Here is a 14,745-nt window from a genome sequence, read left to right as displayed (position 1 = left end):
TATTACTGTTTGTATTAAATTCCATCTACTCAAGGAAAAAAAAAAGTTTGAATGTAACCCCCTTTTTTAATTAAAAAAAAAAAAAAAGAGCAAAGCAAACCACAGCTCACTATTTCCATTTCATATACTTACTGCATTCGAAAAGCAGCTGTCATCCAAGAACAAAACCCCTATAAATAAAGAAGGAAGTTTTTAGGAGCTAACACACACAAAAATAGTCTCTAATCTGTACAAGTAAGAGAATTGTTTCTATTAAGCCAATCTCTTCGCTAAAAAGATGGCGGTTTGTTGCTCTGAAATAATCATTTAGAAACATAGAGAAATATACCTCATGCTCTACACACTTTTTACAAGGTACTTGATATATCTGTCTTCAGAGAGTATGTAAGTTTGGGTTTTTTTTATTATTACTTGCACATTTATTGCTTGGGCTTCTTGAATTTATACAAGTGTATCCAAATCCCATCTCCAATGAACTGAAGTCAAGACTGAGGCTTCTACGGAATTATTTTTTAATGGGTTGTTTTAGAGCAGAAAAGGTGATTTATTTTTTTTTTCCAAAACCATTTCCAAAGATTCTCCAGTTTCAAGGATAAACTTCATGAGACTCTAATACAAGCTAATCAGTTAAATGGTAGTTAGAAACAACGCTGTTATTACGTTAACAGAAAGGCTTCTTGTATAGGTTTACAAATCCTCCTATGAAACTGTACAGCAGAGATCACATCTCACTGAATGTTCCAGTATAGGTCAAAAAACCCCTTCTCTCTCCTTTCACGTGAATAGTATCCAACTAGAGAGACACGTTTTTATTCAACAGTTTCACTGAGAAAGTTGCTTCATGGTTTTAAAAAAGATGAAGAAAACTACACAAATACAAGAGCAATCCTGATCAAACACCAGTATGCTTTTAATGCTCACATGATTATTTAGTTGCAAGGCTAGATATTAAGTTGATACATATATAACATGTTAAAATGTAGGCTGCCACCATTGGACAACTCTTGCATGATTCATTCTGAAACTGCAACACAAAAGATAGAGATGTGTGAATTCAAAGACTCCAGAGAGACCATGGATGGAAACAATTAAAAGTCTGGCCAAAAAATTATCTTCCTCTCCAAACCAGTTTTAATATTAAGAGCACATGGCATTATTACTAGCCTCACACTTGCATCCAGTTTTCTCACCTTTGTGAGGAAGACAATGTACTATAAAGACCAACTAGGTATTATTTGCAATGTGAACATAATGTAACCTTTTGGACTGTTATTTAAGCACAAATTATTTAGTATTCTTTTTTTCTTCCCCTTTGAAGCTCTAACACATAGTCCCCCTCCTAATTAAAAAAAAGTCACTTAAAAACAATGACACAAGATACTGGTTTGTGATATGGCAATAGTTTGTCAGGAAACAGAGAGAGATTGCATATGGTTCTATAAAAACACAATACACAATGCATTACTAATTTCTGCACTTCCAGTTTAATGACTGGTTCATTGGGCTAGGTGGAATGGCAAATTATGACCGATACCATTAAATAGCTGACATTAAAAAAAACGTATCAAAACTCTAGAACACTTACCCTATCATATTCAAGATCTTCAGGTACTGATGAAGATGTTGACAATCGGTTGTATCTTGATTCACTAAAATACATTGAATGATGCTTTTAAGTATCTTTAATAACAGATGATGGAATCCCACAGAATTATTTCAACTTTAACAATTCTGAAATAACTAAGGGAAGTAGTAAAAAAACACTTTTTCACTTATGAAAGCTGTGATTTTCATCTTGTAGCATATGCTTAATTATAGAAACTTTCGCTGTGTCTCATGTTGAAAAGGGAGGATGTGAGCTCCCAATGTGAGAGCATTTAACTGAACTAAAAAGAAAACAATGTTTTATTGGAATATTAAAGCACAGTGACATAAGAAAATGCAACACAGGTTTGGAAGCCTAGCGTAGATCAGATTTGCAAGCTAGCTTCCTGTTCAGATATTCCTCATTACAAGACATCACCTCTTTTCCCTCCACCTCTCTTCCTTCATCTTCCAGCCACTACTCAGAACTTCTCTGCACAATTAAGTCCCTTACCTGCAGGGCCACCACCTCACACAAATTCAGTCCTGTAGCAAGGCTAGAAACATTTAGAGACTCTGTAGCCCTCCAATATAGCAAAATACCTGGTTTTAGTTTGCTGCTAAAAAGAAAGGTTGCAATGGTGAGGTGCCTATAATTACAGGACAATGCAGGTTAAAATGGAGCGTATTCATAGGTGTATCTATGATAATTTTGACCTAGCTGGCTCAGGTCTCAATCCAGCAGGGACAATAACATAGGCTCCTAGGTGTCTGACTGCTCAAGGACCTGTTTGTCCCATGCAGGCCTACACAGCTCACATGGAAGCCTATACTACAGCACCTTCATTCTTGCTGCCTGAGTTAGCTGTCTCGGTTACAGTCCATTTTTTAATTTTTTTTTCCACCATCTACTTTTCACAATTGTACATGGATTACACCTAAAACCACATTTTGAGTCCTTTCCTGTTGCTTAGTTGTGAATTTACCACAACTTAGTTACACCACTAATACCAGGAAGAGGCTCGCTGTTAAAGTTTACCCACTTCATAAATAAACAGCTAGCTTTTAAACATCCCAAGACATCATCCTGTAGAAATAATATTATTAAAAAAAAAAAAAAAAAATCAAAGGTTCATTTGCAGTATTATTAAATATCAGTGAAGAATTTCAGAAACCTGCAGTGATACATTTCTTTTTTATTTTTAAGCACCTTCAAAAATATTATGGCACAGGCTGTATAGAGAGCTCTGGGAAGATACTGGGCTTGAGCCAAGATAAACAAAATAGTTACTATCCTTTTATCACAGAAACACACTGTAAACATCAATGCATAGGTATGTGACATGTTAGCAGACAAGTAGCTTATTTTCTTACCTCCACTTCCTTAACCCACAACTGTAGAATGAAATTCATGACAATGGCAAACACACAACTTTATTACTGACACTGCAAAGAGGAACTTTGTGAGTGGGACATATTTCACACAAAGCAGCATGAAGACATTTTTAACAAATACGTGCATGCGATTACAAACACAACTGATACAAATGCACTTAATTTAAGCCCTATTTACTGAACTTACTTCCACATTCCCCAAATGGTTTCAACAAATCAGTCTGCATATCTTTACCTTTCAGCTTCTGACACCAGAGCAACACGACCGTAGTCCCAGAATCTCTTTCTTATAATGGAAAACAGTAATATTAAAATCTAGAAAATAAAAACAAAGATCTTTGAATATTTATTTTTCCACTTGATAATAATTATTCTTAGCTGTGTAGGAACTGTCAAAAAATGCTGTCCTAGTTCCTAAACCAACTCTCATATGTTAACCAACCCAGTGGTGGCCATGCTACAAACCAACCTGTCTGGGACCACAGGACCAGAACACCTGCCTTCCTGCTCTAATTTATAAAGAAGGAGAACTGCATGCAAAAATACTTATGAACTGCAAGTGTATGACGGTTTGTGACAGGAAAAGTAGCAAGTAGTACTTGAGAGGAAGTCAAAACTTTCATAAATACACCTTTATTATTATTCATTACTTAATGATCCGAACTATGATGGAAGACTTGACATTTTATTTTATTTTTAAACAGTCATGTAAACAGGCTGTAGGGGGCTCAACTATTTTCTCAAGTATGAGAATTCTTTTTATACTCAGCAAAAGTAATGTATTATTATAACTTATAAACCCCAGAAACTTATATTTGATTTCTGTGTTAAAGGATTTTCAAACATGGGTTTCTCTAGGTTTGGTTTATTAACAACTCAGAGTTAGGCCACCGCTGCAGCAAATGGCAAAAGATTACTCAAAAACACCTTCTCTATATATATACGATTTCCAAAACAATATGCAATTGATAATTTGTCAAAAGAAGTTCTAGGTGTTCTTCCACCAACTCTCAGTTCTCTATTCTCCAGTGGTCTCAAAAGTCCAATACATTTTCCTGTCTCAACTTGTCTTGTCCTGGTTCTTCTGAAGTTAGTGGTCGTAGGCAGAAGGTCTCCGATCACCACAGTCACTTATCTTCTTACACATCAAAGATCACCTTTCAATTTCTGAAAATCACTCAGGTTATTCTATTAATTCATCTTACTCTAAAGTTAATCACTTACTCTTATTCTTATGTCTTAGATCTAAGATGTATGATCCTTCTTCTGTTGATTCAGCTTGACTGGATTTTAAGCCAGCCATGGTGAGGGCTACACATGGGACAAATAAGCAGCTTATGCATATTGTTTTATAAGCACCTGCATTCTATTAATCACATCTAAAGCAATCTCTATCATTAGTTATATGTCCAACATGAATAGTCTTAGAAACAATGAGGCTTAAGGCCTAGTTCCCTTTACATTCTGCAATGTATTTTTTACTTTTTGTATTTTCACTTTTTGAATGAGGCTAAGAAAACAAACAAACGAATTCACTATGTATTTCTTTTTTTTTTTTTTTTTTTTTTTTAAAGAAACAAGTTGCTCTGTACGAAGCAATGAAGCAGAAGTAACAAGGCCTGTTTTCCATGCATATGTAGCATACGCCCTCACCTTCTAGCTCCTCCTACATCCCATACTTGTTTGGCTGGAAAGTGGTGCTAGTGATGTAACTTATTTGGATCTATGCAAATACCAACTGGCCAGCCAGGATACATGTCAAGATTATCTATGTGTCAAGATTACACAGCTAATTTCTGCATTTCACAATTAATAAATCCCTCTTATAATAGCCTTCCTCGCAACATGGAATATTAATTTAGATCTTTCTCATTCATCTGGCCATTAAACTTCATGCAATCAGGAATTTCAAGATATCAAGTTCCCTAGAGTCTTTGACAACTTTGGTTGAAATTAGCTAATGTATTCTGCGGTTATTAGGAGGAACTGCCAGACAAAAATGGGAAGACAATGCAATATATAAACCTCACTTCCTTAGGAAACCAGCCTAGAAATAATATTTAGAAACCCATCAACTTACAGTTACTAAAGGGATCTGCTGTAAACATGTCATGAACGTAGGAATACAGGAGTTGCTCAATAAATTGCAGTACTTGGAGAGGAGCCTTCTACATCTCTTCTACATCTAACTCTCTACCTAATGATGTTTGAGAGGAGGGTTCAACAGCAAGGAACTCAAATGCAGAGACTCAGTATCTTAAAATCCAATCACAGCTTTAAAAAAAAAAAAAAAAAAAAAAAAAAAAGACAACACGCCCAAACACTCCAACTAAATCTTATTAAATGCTGTGCAATCAATAAATACTGTACACCCTTGGAAAATGGATTTATGATAGCACGCTGCATACACCAAATCAATAGCAAAGAATGCCACTACATAAATTTTAGGAACATCCTCTACGTTCCTACAGAACTATCCGCTCAGACCTTACACACAGTGGCTTTGTAGAACTCAGGAACTATGTGATCCCTTTAGTCTCATTTTACTACCAGAAACCTCACTTATCAGGCCAATTTCAGATCTACAGCTCTTTTTCTGGTGGCTTAAGACCACCTAGGCCAAACTTAACAGAAAGAACTGTAAGTTTTATTGGAGTCTCAGGCCTCCAGACCAGCTCCAGTTTTGGAGCCTCCAGACCAACAACTAATCGTACTCCTCCTTTGGTCAGGACTGAGCTGATCAGTACATTATTTCCTCAATGGCTTCAGGAAATCTAATTTAAAAAAAATCTGTGAAAGGACAGATTTTCCATATTGTATTTCCTTCTGAAAAACAATCAAGCTAGCAACAGCATTCCCTTCCTGAAAAGGTACCCAGTACTTAAACCCAGAGTAAGGAAAAGGTGTTCTTGCAGTTAAGACAAAACATAGAAATTTGAGCTACCACTACAAAGCCCACCATGACTCCACATGCAGACCCTATAATATTGCACTCTCTCTACATCTACACATCCAACATACAGCGACACTGTCATCCCACATGTATGTGAACCTTTATCAATACTTGAAAAATGCTTTGATGTTCCCAGGATGGCCTTAGCACATTTATTATTCTGAAGATTCTCAGAAACAAATCCCTACCTGATAAATAACAGAATTCTGAACAATCTAACTTTTGAAAAGGCCAGAAGGATTTTCAATACAAGAAACAGAAACTGGGCTTACAAAAAAGAAGGTTACATCAAGCAGCAGGACAGTTGGGATTCCACCAAAAGTTACTCCTTGGAGCACCGTGCTGCCCTGGGCAGTGCTGTAGCAGTATGTCTCATTTGTTGAGTTGAAAGGTAGACTTCTATTCCAGAAGTAGACTAGATGAGAATGTCCAAAACCCAGAAAAAAGAAAGGGTTCATTTTGGTTTTCCCTTAAAAAACAAAAAGAAAAGAAAAAGTGAGACAACCATGTGAAAAGCTTGCCTTGGTATTTGTGAGATGTGCTAACAGTAAAAGTACAAAACGTGCAGGAAGACTCAACCAGGAAACCACTTTGGAAGCAAAGTCATATTTGACAATCTTTCCCTGTAAAATATTTCACAATAACTGACAGGCTCAGTTAGTAGCAGTGCCCAAGCAAGGATTCCAGACATCTAACCATGTCCTCTACAGGCATCCAAGGAAGACTACAGAAGACCCACACAAACTAAACTTCTCTATCTTCTAATCTATAACATTGAACTACTTATTCCAGCCTGGATTCTGATTCTAGGAGTAACACAGGGCATTAGATATTCCAACAATAGCAGTTTGAAGATTTTGCTCCTAGTTGATGAGCATGTGTGAACGTACCAGCTTGTGAACTTTCTATTCAAATGTCAAGACCTTGAGAGTATTAACAAATTCACCACTAATTCCACAGAAAAGAACTACTACACAAATACAGATGCTCCTCTCTGTTCTTAAAATATTGTGTGATTTTCCTTTTTTCATAGAATTCAGCTGAAAGAGCAGCATAGTAATTACAGTTTATCATGAACAAGAAAGAACAAAGAGTATTTCTAATTTTCTAAGAGAACAGCCATCTACCTCATTTTAGTCAACTGACCTGCTCAGATAGAGTAGTAACATACAAGAATGCACAAGATTTGGCTATTGATACAAAGCTCTTTTTATCAGTGCAAGCAATTGCTTGCTTATTTGGGGGCTTTCAACTTCAAACATTTCTTTTCTCGGATCTTATTAACTTGATGATTCCCATGTACTTTACACAAAAGCATGCTTCATGCAGAACACACTTCTGACTGATAAATTCATAAAGAAAACATACCCCACAAAACTCTATCCTTTGAAGGCAAATATTGTAGGTCCTCATCACCCAGGTCCAGGGACACTATTTTCGGGATATCATGCCTCTGTAAGAGGAATGCACAGGTCTCTGATGACAGCACTATTCTGGATGCTGAAAACAAAACAAAACCAGAACGAGAATATGAATAACGACAAGCTCTCCCTTTAAACAGTGGAAAAACAGCATGGAGAGTACTTCTCCCAAAACAGCATTTACTAAACGTTGGACTGCATGACACAGGAGAGAAGAAACGTTGTCCCAACTGTCGTGTTTCTTCACAGGAAGAAAAAAACCACACACACAGTTGTGCCGTGAATCTGTCCTTGCTTTCTAAGGACTGAAATTTAGGGCTGACAGAAGAGAGACAGTATTTTTGAACATACTTTGGAAACCTTCATCACAACAACTGCAGAGACCGCACGCTAAATTTTAAGTAACACACTGGACCTTATCAGGCGCCGCTTCCAATTTTTGAAAGCCATTATTTTAAAACCAGCCAGCTGTCAGGAAGATAAGGGCAAGACCTCCCACGGGTGGAGTTGCGCTGCAGCAACCAAACGAGCCCGCAAGCAGCGGCACGTCGCGACCCTTCCTTCCAGGGAACGCGAGCAGCCGTACGGGCTCTGGGAAGGAGAAACCGTCTCCCTTTTTTTTTTGGCTGGCACCCTGACAGTGTGCCCGGCCCGGGGAGCGGCGTGGAATCGGGGCTGGCGGGGCCAGCTTCCCCAGGCGGCACCCCGGCAAACCCCAGGGCTCCTAACTGGCGCAGGGACTCAGCCCCTCGGCTCCGCGCTCGCCTCTGGGCAAGGAGGACGTGGCGGGGGTTAGCCCCGCGCCGCCCCTCCACAGGGAGGGGACGCCCCCAGGGCTGACCCGGCCGCCCGTTCCCCGCCCCGAGCCCGCGGAGGGCCGGGGTCCCGTTGCGGCCGCTGACGGGAGAGCGGGGAGGAGGCCCCGAGGAAACACGGCCGGGCGGAGAGGAGCGGGAGGCGGCCGGCCCCGGCGGGCAGCCCGGCCCCGCCCGGCAGCACAGCCCGCGCCCCGGCGGCCGCCCCTCAGGGCTCACCTCACCCTCTCAGCAACCCGCGGCCGGACCTGCCCCCAGGCCGCCTCACGCAGCCCCTGCCCGTCCCGTCGCCACAGAGCGCCGGCGGTCCCGCTCCCGCCCTCCCTTACCTGCACCGGGGCGGCCTCTCCCTCTCTCGTCTTCTCCCTTCTCGTCTCGTCACCACACGGGGCGCGGCGCCGAAGCCACCGTCCCGGCCCCGAAGTTACAAGCCCCAGCAACAAGTCCCGGGAGCCGCGCATGCGTGCCCGCGCCGAGCCCTGCCGCCGGGCCGGGCCGGGCCGGGCCGGGGCCAGTGGTTAGCAGCCGGGGTGGCGGCCATTGGCCTCCCGCCTCCTTCCTTCCCTCCCGGGGCAGCGCAGCCCCAAAGGCGGCCGGCTTTTTTCGTGGGGGCTATTGCTGCCTCTCGCCTCTCTAGCCTTCTCTTCCAGACCCTGAAGTGCTTCCCTCAGGGAAGGCAGCCCGTAGTAAAACAACCCGAGGGGAAGTTGCTGTCGTTTTTCTTGCGCTGCTGCCCCTTTCCACCTGCCGCCAATGTGACATGGCGGTCGGGAGCTGCAGTCGCCCGGTTTCATTCGGCGGGGTTTTGTTTTCTCGCACAGGAGGCAGTCGGAGCTGTGCTGGGAGCTGGTGCTATTCCCAGACGGCAAAGTCAGCAAGAGCTGCCGAGTCGGAGGGCAGCGTGTGCCAGAACTGCCTTCGAAGCATCGTGAGCCAAGCTTTCCCCTCATGCAGCATCATTGAAATTGTATCTGTAATGGTTTACAAGAGTTATTTTAGAAGTCCATAGTTTATCTACAAAAATTTTGTGCTGGATCCTAAAGACAAAATCGCTGGTGAAGAATGAAGGATTTCCTAACTACCTGGTGATTTCTCAGTTTTAATCTCAGATCAGCGTGGACGACAGTGCTCTGGTTCGGAGGAAACCCTTGTGTGCCTCTATGACGCACAGTACCCATTAACATAAAAAAAAAAACCCCAACCACATCCAAACAGAACTTTTTATAGCAAAAAAGGAAGAAGATAGGTGAGATTTCAAGAGAGATTTCACAATTCCCAATCTAGTAAAGTGGGCAAGCGTGCAAGTACAAGTGGAGCAGGCCATACACCAAGACAGGTAACTCTGAAATAAATTAAGTAATAGTAGTAAAATGAATGTTCCGTGAAATAGTCAAAGCCCCTTGTCTCCACACACCTATAAAGAGAGAAATAGCATTCAAATGTTGTAAATTGGAAAAAATGAGACCTAGAGAGTTTAACTTCAAGTGTTTATGACAGAGTTGGGATGAGACTGATTCCCAGCCATCCACAAGGACGTCCTATCCTTTACGGGGGTTAATCGCTTCCAGCCAACAGCCCAGAAACATGGCACGGCAAGGCCCTGCCGTCCACCTCTTCTCTACCCTTTCCTTCAGCAGCCATTTGATACCCAGCATTGCCAACAATCATCATCCTCCTGTGTCTTCATCCTTTGCCCCTGATTGGCATGACTGACCTCAATAAGCAGCAGGCATCTGAGGAAGAAGAAAATTATGATAATGATGAAAATATAACTGTTCAGAGGGAGGCAGGGAGACCACTTGCCTTCAAAGATTTGCACCCTACCTCCAGTCTTGTGGATGAAGCAGCAGTGATGTTTCAGAACAGCAACCCACTCTAAAAACAACCAAAGGTTCAATCTGATGTTACGCTGACCAAAATCTCAGTCATATGTTGACTTTTATGTTTAAAAGAAATGAGCATCCTAGCTGCCAAGAAGCCAGCATCTCCTGCAGTTGACAGTTCTGCTCCTGCCTCTCCATCTTCAACTCCTGATGTCCCTATGTATTCAAACTGTGTGTATTATTTTAGGGCCCTGCATGCATACCCGCTATCCTTCTCCCTGCCACTTTATTAATCCACAATTGCTTCGCTCTGTCAAATCATTGTTTCAGGAATGCCTGCTCAGTGGAGAGCGGCATTTGGCTGTACATGTACTATGTGCCTTCCCCCACTCCATCCCACAAAAAGGGAAAAGTCCCAGTTATCTGCACTGAGAGACATTTCAAGATAGAATTTCATAATTTATCTAGCAGCTGCATTGTAGATAATCTGTGATTTTAAATTGGCCGTAACGATTATGTTAGTTAGAAAATGGCATAAAAGTTCTCAGCTCAAAGCAGAGTCGTTCAGATTCACTGCTGGAACAAAGAAATTCCACTGTTGTTGAATGATGTTAATTATGTTTAAAACGCACTCTCTTCTACTTAGGGCTATGTTGGTGGGAAAGTTGTTTGGCATGAGTGTAGTAGAGTAATTATTCCATCCTGGCTTTTCTGGAATAACTCTTCCTGCGGACAATTTATTTCAAAACAGGAATTCAAAGTGGAATAGTTATAATCATTTTCTTTTAAATTAAATTTCGCTGATGTAGCTGCAGCAGAGTAGACCTACCATGTAGGTGAAGCCTCAGTGTATGCTTGCAGCTCTTATATTTCTAGGACCAAAATCTGTTTGCTTGCTTTTCTCACTGATTTCCTAAGCTGTTTGTACTTTTAATTCTTGCCTTATTTTTCAAAATTAAGGCCTTGCTCTGGCTAGACTATCTCACTCTGTAGCGTAAAATAGGTGATATTCAGTGATCTTGACATTGTAGTCTTGACATTCTTCATTCTGAAGACTTTTGCCCAGCTACAAAATAATTTTTCCCTCTCTTTCTCACAAGAATAACATCAAGCTTTTGCCATTTGTTTTTTTTCTTCCTCTGTCTAGACAGGCTCTTTAGCTAAGTGGTGTGATTTTGTTTATCTCTAATTTCAACAGCAGAGTCACATTTCCCTCCTCCCTACCTCTTGTAAATAGGGTTTTGTTTACCACTGTCTGTTCTTTTGGTGACAAAAGCCACATACTGTCATTAGTTAGCAAACGTTTAATTATGTTGCTAGAGCAGATGGAAACCCAGCCTCAGGACCTAGGGAGCAGGTCAACAGAATTTAGAATTCTTCAATCTTTCTTGTATTTTGCATGCTCCATATTCACTTCAACAGCTCTTTAGCACCAAGTTGAACAAGTGTGCGGGGTATTTACACTTACATGTGTGACTCTTCCCTTACTTTCTTAAATGACCTTATGGCTGAAGAACTCCACTGTCACTTTAGTTTGATTTATCACAGCAGGACTTCCCTTGATGGGTGAACTCCCAACAGAACATCAATAGTCTCTGGACGTGAGTAGCAGGTGGCCTGATGCTTTACCATGCGTGGCAACTCTCGCCGTGGTTTCTTCTCTCTGAAGAAACTCATCAGCCCAGCTTGCTGTTCCTTACTTATCTGCCTATTCAAATATATCTTAATGGATTTAATTCAGGCTTCTAGCCTGGCAGCCCTTTGCTGTCTTTTAATCTTCACCTTCTTCTAGCAATCTGTTTGCAAGCCTCAGTATACCAAAGGACTTAGTGTGGGCATTATGGAGTCTTCCTTTGAAAGGCCTGAGCATTAATATGTGTATAATAAAAACAAACAAACAGAAAAATCTAGACAGATAGACAGATTTAAATGAACTCTAATCATAATACAAATAAGCAGCAAGTGCTGATTTAAGTTAACAATTTACACTTGGTTTCTCTCCCTACTTATTAATTATTTTTGTAGTGGTGCTTCTCATTCATAGATAATATGTTGATTTTCAAGGTAGAAATAGCCTTATATTAAAGTTGGAATGTATTACTATTAATCAAGAGAATTGACTATTATACAAAATACTTAAACAAATTTATCTAGCAATATATGATAGAAATTTGCCTTGCTTTTCTTTTACATTTTGTGTGAGATAGGAAGTGGTAAACGGGGCATTGGTATTGATGCTTGAGCATGATTAATTTATCTCATGATCTTCATCAAGCTGTATTTGGATGAAAACTGGAATTTTATTAAAATGCACAGGTAACTGTCATCTAAAAATAGCAATAGTGAGAAGTACAGATGAAAAAAGTAAGCTTATTACAACATATTTTGCATTTAAACTTGATTTATGAAATGGTAAATTATTGTCCCTACTTTGTGCACTGAGCTCATTGCTTTTGATCATCCTGGCTATGTCTAAAGAGGCATCCCTGTGAGTGCTCTGAGGCTTCTGTACCGATATCCCAGCTATAAACACTGCCAAACCCAGCTGCAACAACTGCCGAACCTTGCCGTAGGCCTGCCTGGGCTAAGACAGGCCTATGCCTTACCTGGGGGCATTGCATGGACTTCATCACTCACCAGTGTGCAGTGTGAGGTTTTAAACCTCTGTTTTGCAGATAGTTGGAGCTGTGGAGAATCTTTTACTGATATATAGGATTTTTAGGTCTATTATTGTCAAAATGCAACCGCTGTTGATGTGACACACTTTGGTACAAAAGTAGGACGAGGTGACCTGAAACATGGATGACTTCGTTGTTTTCTGAATATACATATTATCTAAATGCCTATCTGTGCGTTAACCCTGTGTGTATAGAAGCTGAAGGGAGTTAATGCATAGGTGGTATAGCACTAACTATAATTAAGGCAGCTCCCCGAGAGAGAGAGGGAGACGGAGAAACCATCTGTCACAATCTGGTCTCTCCCACTGAAGAGGACAGCACCTGGCCACATGACCCATTGGGTTTAGGTGAATCAGGGAGCAGGTGTATTTGTCACCAGCGTAAAATATCAAACCACTTACAGCTTGTAATGTTTTCCTGTTCTCAGGTATAATATATATGAGTTTTAACGAACAAGTCTAGTGTCCTCAAAAGCCTCTGTTCTCCATAGCTGTCCTGACCGTACATAGTAACTATTGTTGCAACAGTACTGGGGTGAGACCTGGACAGACATTAGCATCCTTCCCTTAGGTTCTGCTTTCCCTGGAGCAGAAAGCTGGGTGACTGCCTGTGTAAGAGCCACAAAACGCTCCAGGAGATTTTGCAGTCTACACCACTGGAGGGTCAAGTCAGGAGGGTTTGCTGGAACCTTGGATTGAAAGTAAATCTTTGTTAACCAACCTCTCAAATCCTATTTTTGATCAGAATAGCTCGGAGGAGGAAAACTAGTTTTTCCTTTTTTTTTTTTTTTTTTTTTCCCAAATACTACTCAGTTTGACAACTTTGAGCAAACTAGTCATTAAACTAGTTTGTCTGCTTTATCCGCTCTCTATCTGCAAAGGGTCCAGTGAGATCCCCAGCTTTTAGACTTAAGAACTGGGTTCCAAGGCCTTGGTGATGACCCTTCCTGGTTCACTAGCTTGACTTCCCTTAAAACGTCAGCATCAAACACGCTGCTTGAACATTTATAAATGTAATTTACAATATTTTTCAAGTGTCAAAGTCTTAAGCCTTAATATAGGTGGTTATACTTTAAATAAGTGTATTTTTAAAAAAATAGGAATATATTTGAATAGAAATCTGGATTAAATTATTTTTAAAGGACTTTTAAATGGAGTAATCTTTTTTCCCTTGGGCAAAAATTCCCCCTTCCCACTTCTGGATTTACAGATGAAAAAAATTCAGAGTGCAGACTGTGAGGATTTCAAAGAGCTTTGATTTTATTCTAATCTCCAGTTAACTCAAAGCAAACCCAAAGCAGCAGAACTAAGAGTTACACTTTATTAGCTTCTGTGTTCTACCTAGGAGCTTGCACCAAGAATTGTTTCTGTAGATTTGTGTGTCTCAGCCTTTAGAAATTGGCCTAATCTGTTGAATTCAGATTTTGGCTTTGCAAAGAGCCGAGAAGGTCCCTGTTACATTTTCCACTGCAGCAGTGACCTGGCTTCTTTGCAGATACATGCCACAGCGGGCGAGCGCGGGGGGCCACTAATGACAGCAGGATGATCCTGGTGAGCCTAAGCAGGGGGTCAGGTGCTGGGTACGCGAGGTGCAAGTGTCCAGGGCAAATTGGTGATAGGATGCAAAGTGGCTTAAGCAGGAAGCGGTGAAGAGCTATCGCAATGGCAAACAGCCATGACCAAGGGCAGTGTGGCTTTTTCCAGCAAGGAAGATCCCGCACCCAGGGCCTGGCTTTACTAGAGTGTGACTGGAAATGGTGGGGTGCAGCAGCATCCAACCTGTTCCAAGTGCATGACTGCAACTCGAGACACACTGCGGGCATGTGGGTCCTCGCTGGACACTTTTTGGCATCTCCACTTTAGGGAAGAAGAGTTGCTTAAATACTGGCCATTCCTTAGCGTGTGATCACCTGTTGGACATATTATCACCGTACCTTCTGACTTTCCCATTCTCATCCCTCCCTATCCACTCTTTCATTCCTTTCCGTAGTAGTTTATTTCCTCCTCCCATTCATCCTTTCTCGTATTTCCTTTTCTGTGATGATTTTATTTTCTCTGAATCACTTTCTTTTCTTTC

The 14,745-nt window shown here is 41.1% G+C and overlaps 1 protein-coding gene across 5 annotated transcripts in view; it reads right to left on the bottom strand.

Annotated features, from left to right (window-relative positions):
• TMEM63A (transmembrane protein 63A) overlaps positions 1-8,631 on the bottom strand; it is a 50,334-nt gene extending 41,703 nt beyond the window's left edge. For 4 of the 5 annotated variants that reach the window (XR_003926266.2, XR_005933802.1, XR_003926270.2 and 1 more), the window contains exons 1-6: positions 8,498-8,624; positions 7,301-7,432; positions 6,205-6,401; positions 3,215-3,294; positions 1,586-1,649; positions 133-170 (exon numbers count right to left, since the gene is read on the bottom strand). Coding sequence is in view for 1 of the 5 variants with exons in the window: in XM_030034729.1 (XP_029890589.1) it covers positions 133-170; positions 1,586-1,649; positions 3,215-3,294; positions 6,205-6,390 (368 nt within the window). In the remaining 4 variants the exon portion in view is untranslated. Of the gene's footprint in view, positions 1-132; positions 171-1,585; positions 1,650-3,214; positions 3,295-6,204; positions 6,402-7,300; positions 7,433-8,497 lie in introns of all 5 variants that reach the window. The other variant, XM_030034729.1, reaches the window with a different exon arrangement.
• Positions 8,632-14,745: the final 6,114 nt, after the last annotated feature.

Source organism: Aquila chrysaetos, chromosome 13 (genome assembly GCF_900496995.4).
Source record: "Aquila chrysaetos chrysaetos chromosome 13, bAquChr1.4, whole genome shotgun sequence".
NCBI lineage: Eukaryota > Metazoa > Chordata > Aves > Accipitriformes > Accipitridae > Aquila > Aquila chrysaetos.
The sequence above is the reverse complement of the archived record's forward strand: the minus strand, read 5'-3'. Positions and strand labels throughout refer to the sequence as shown.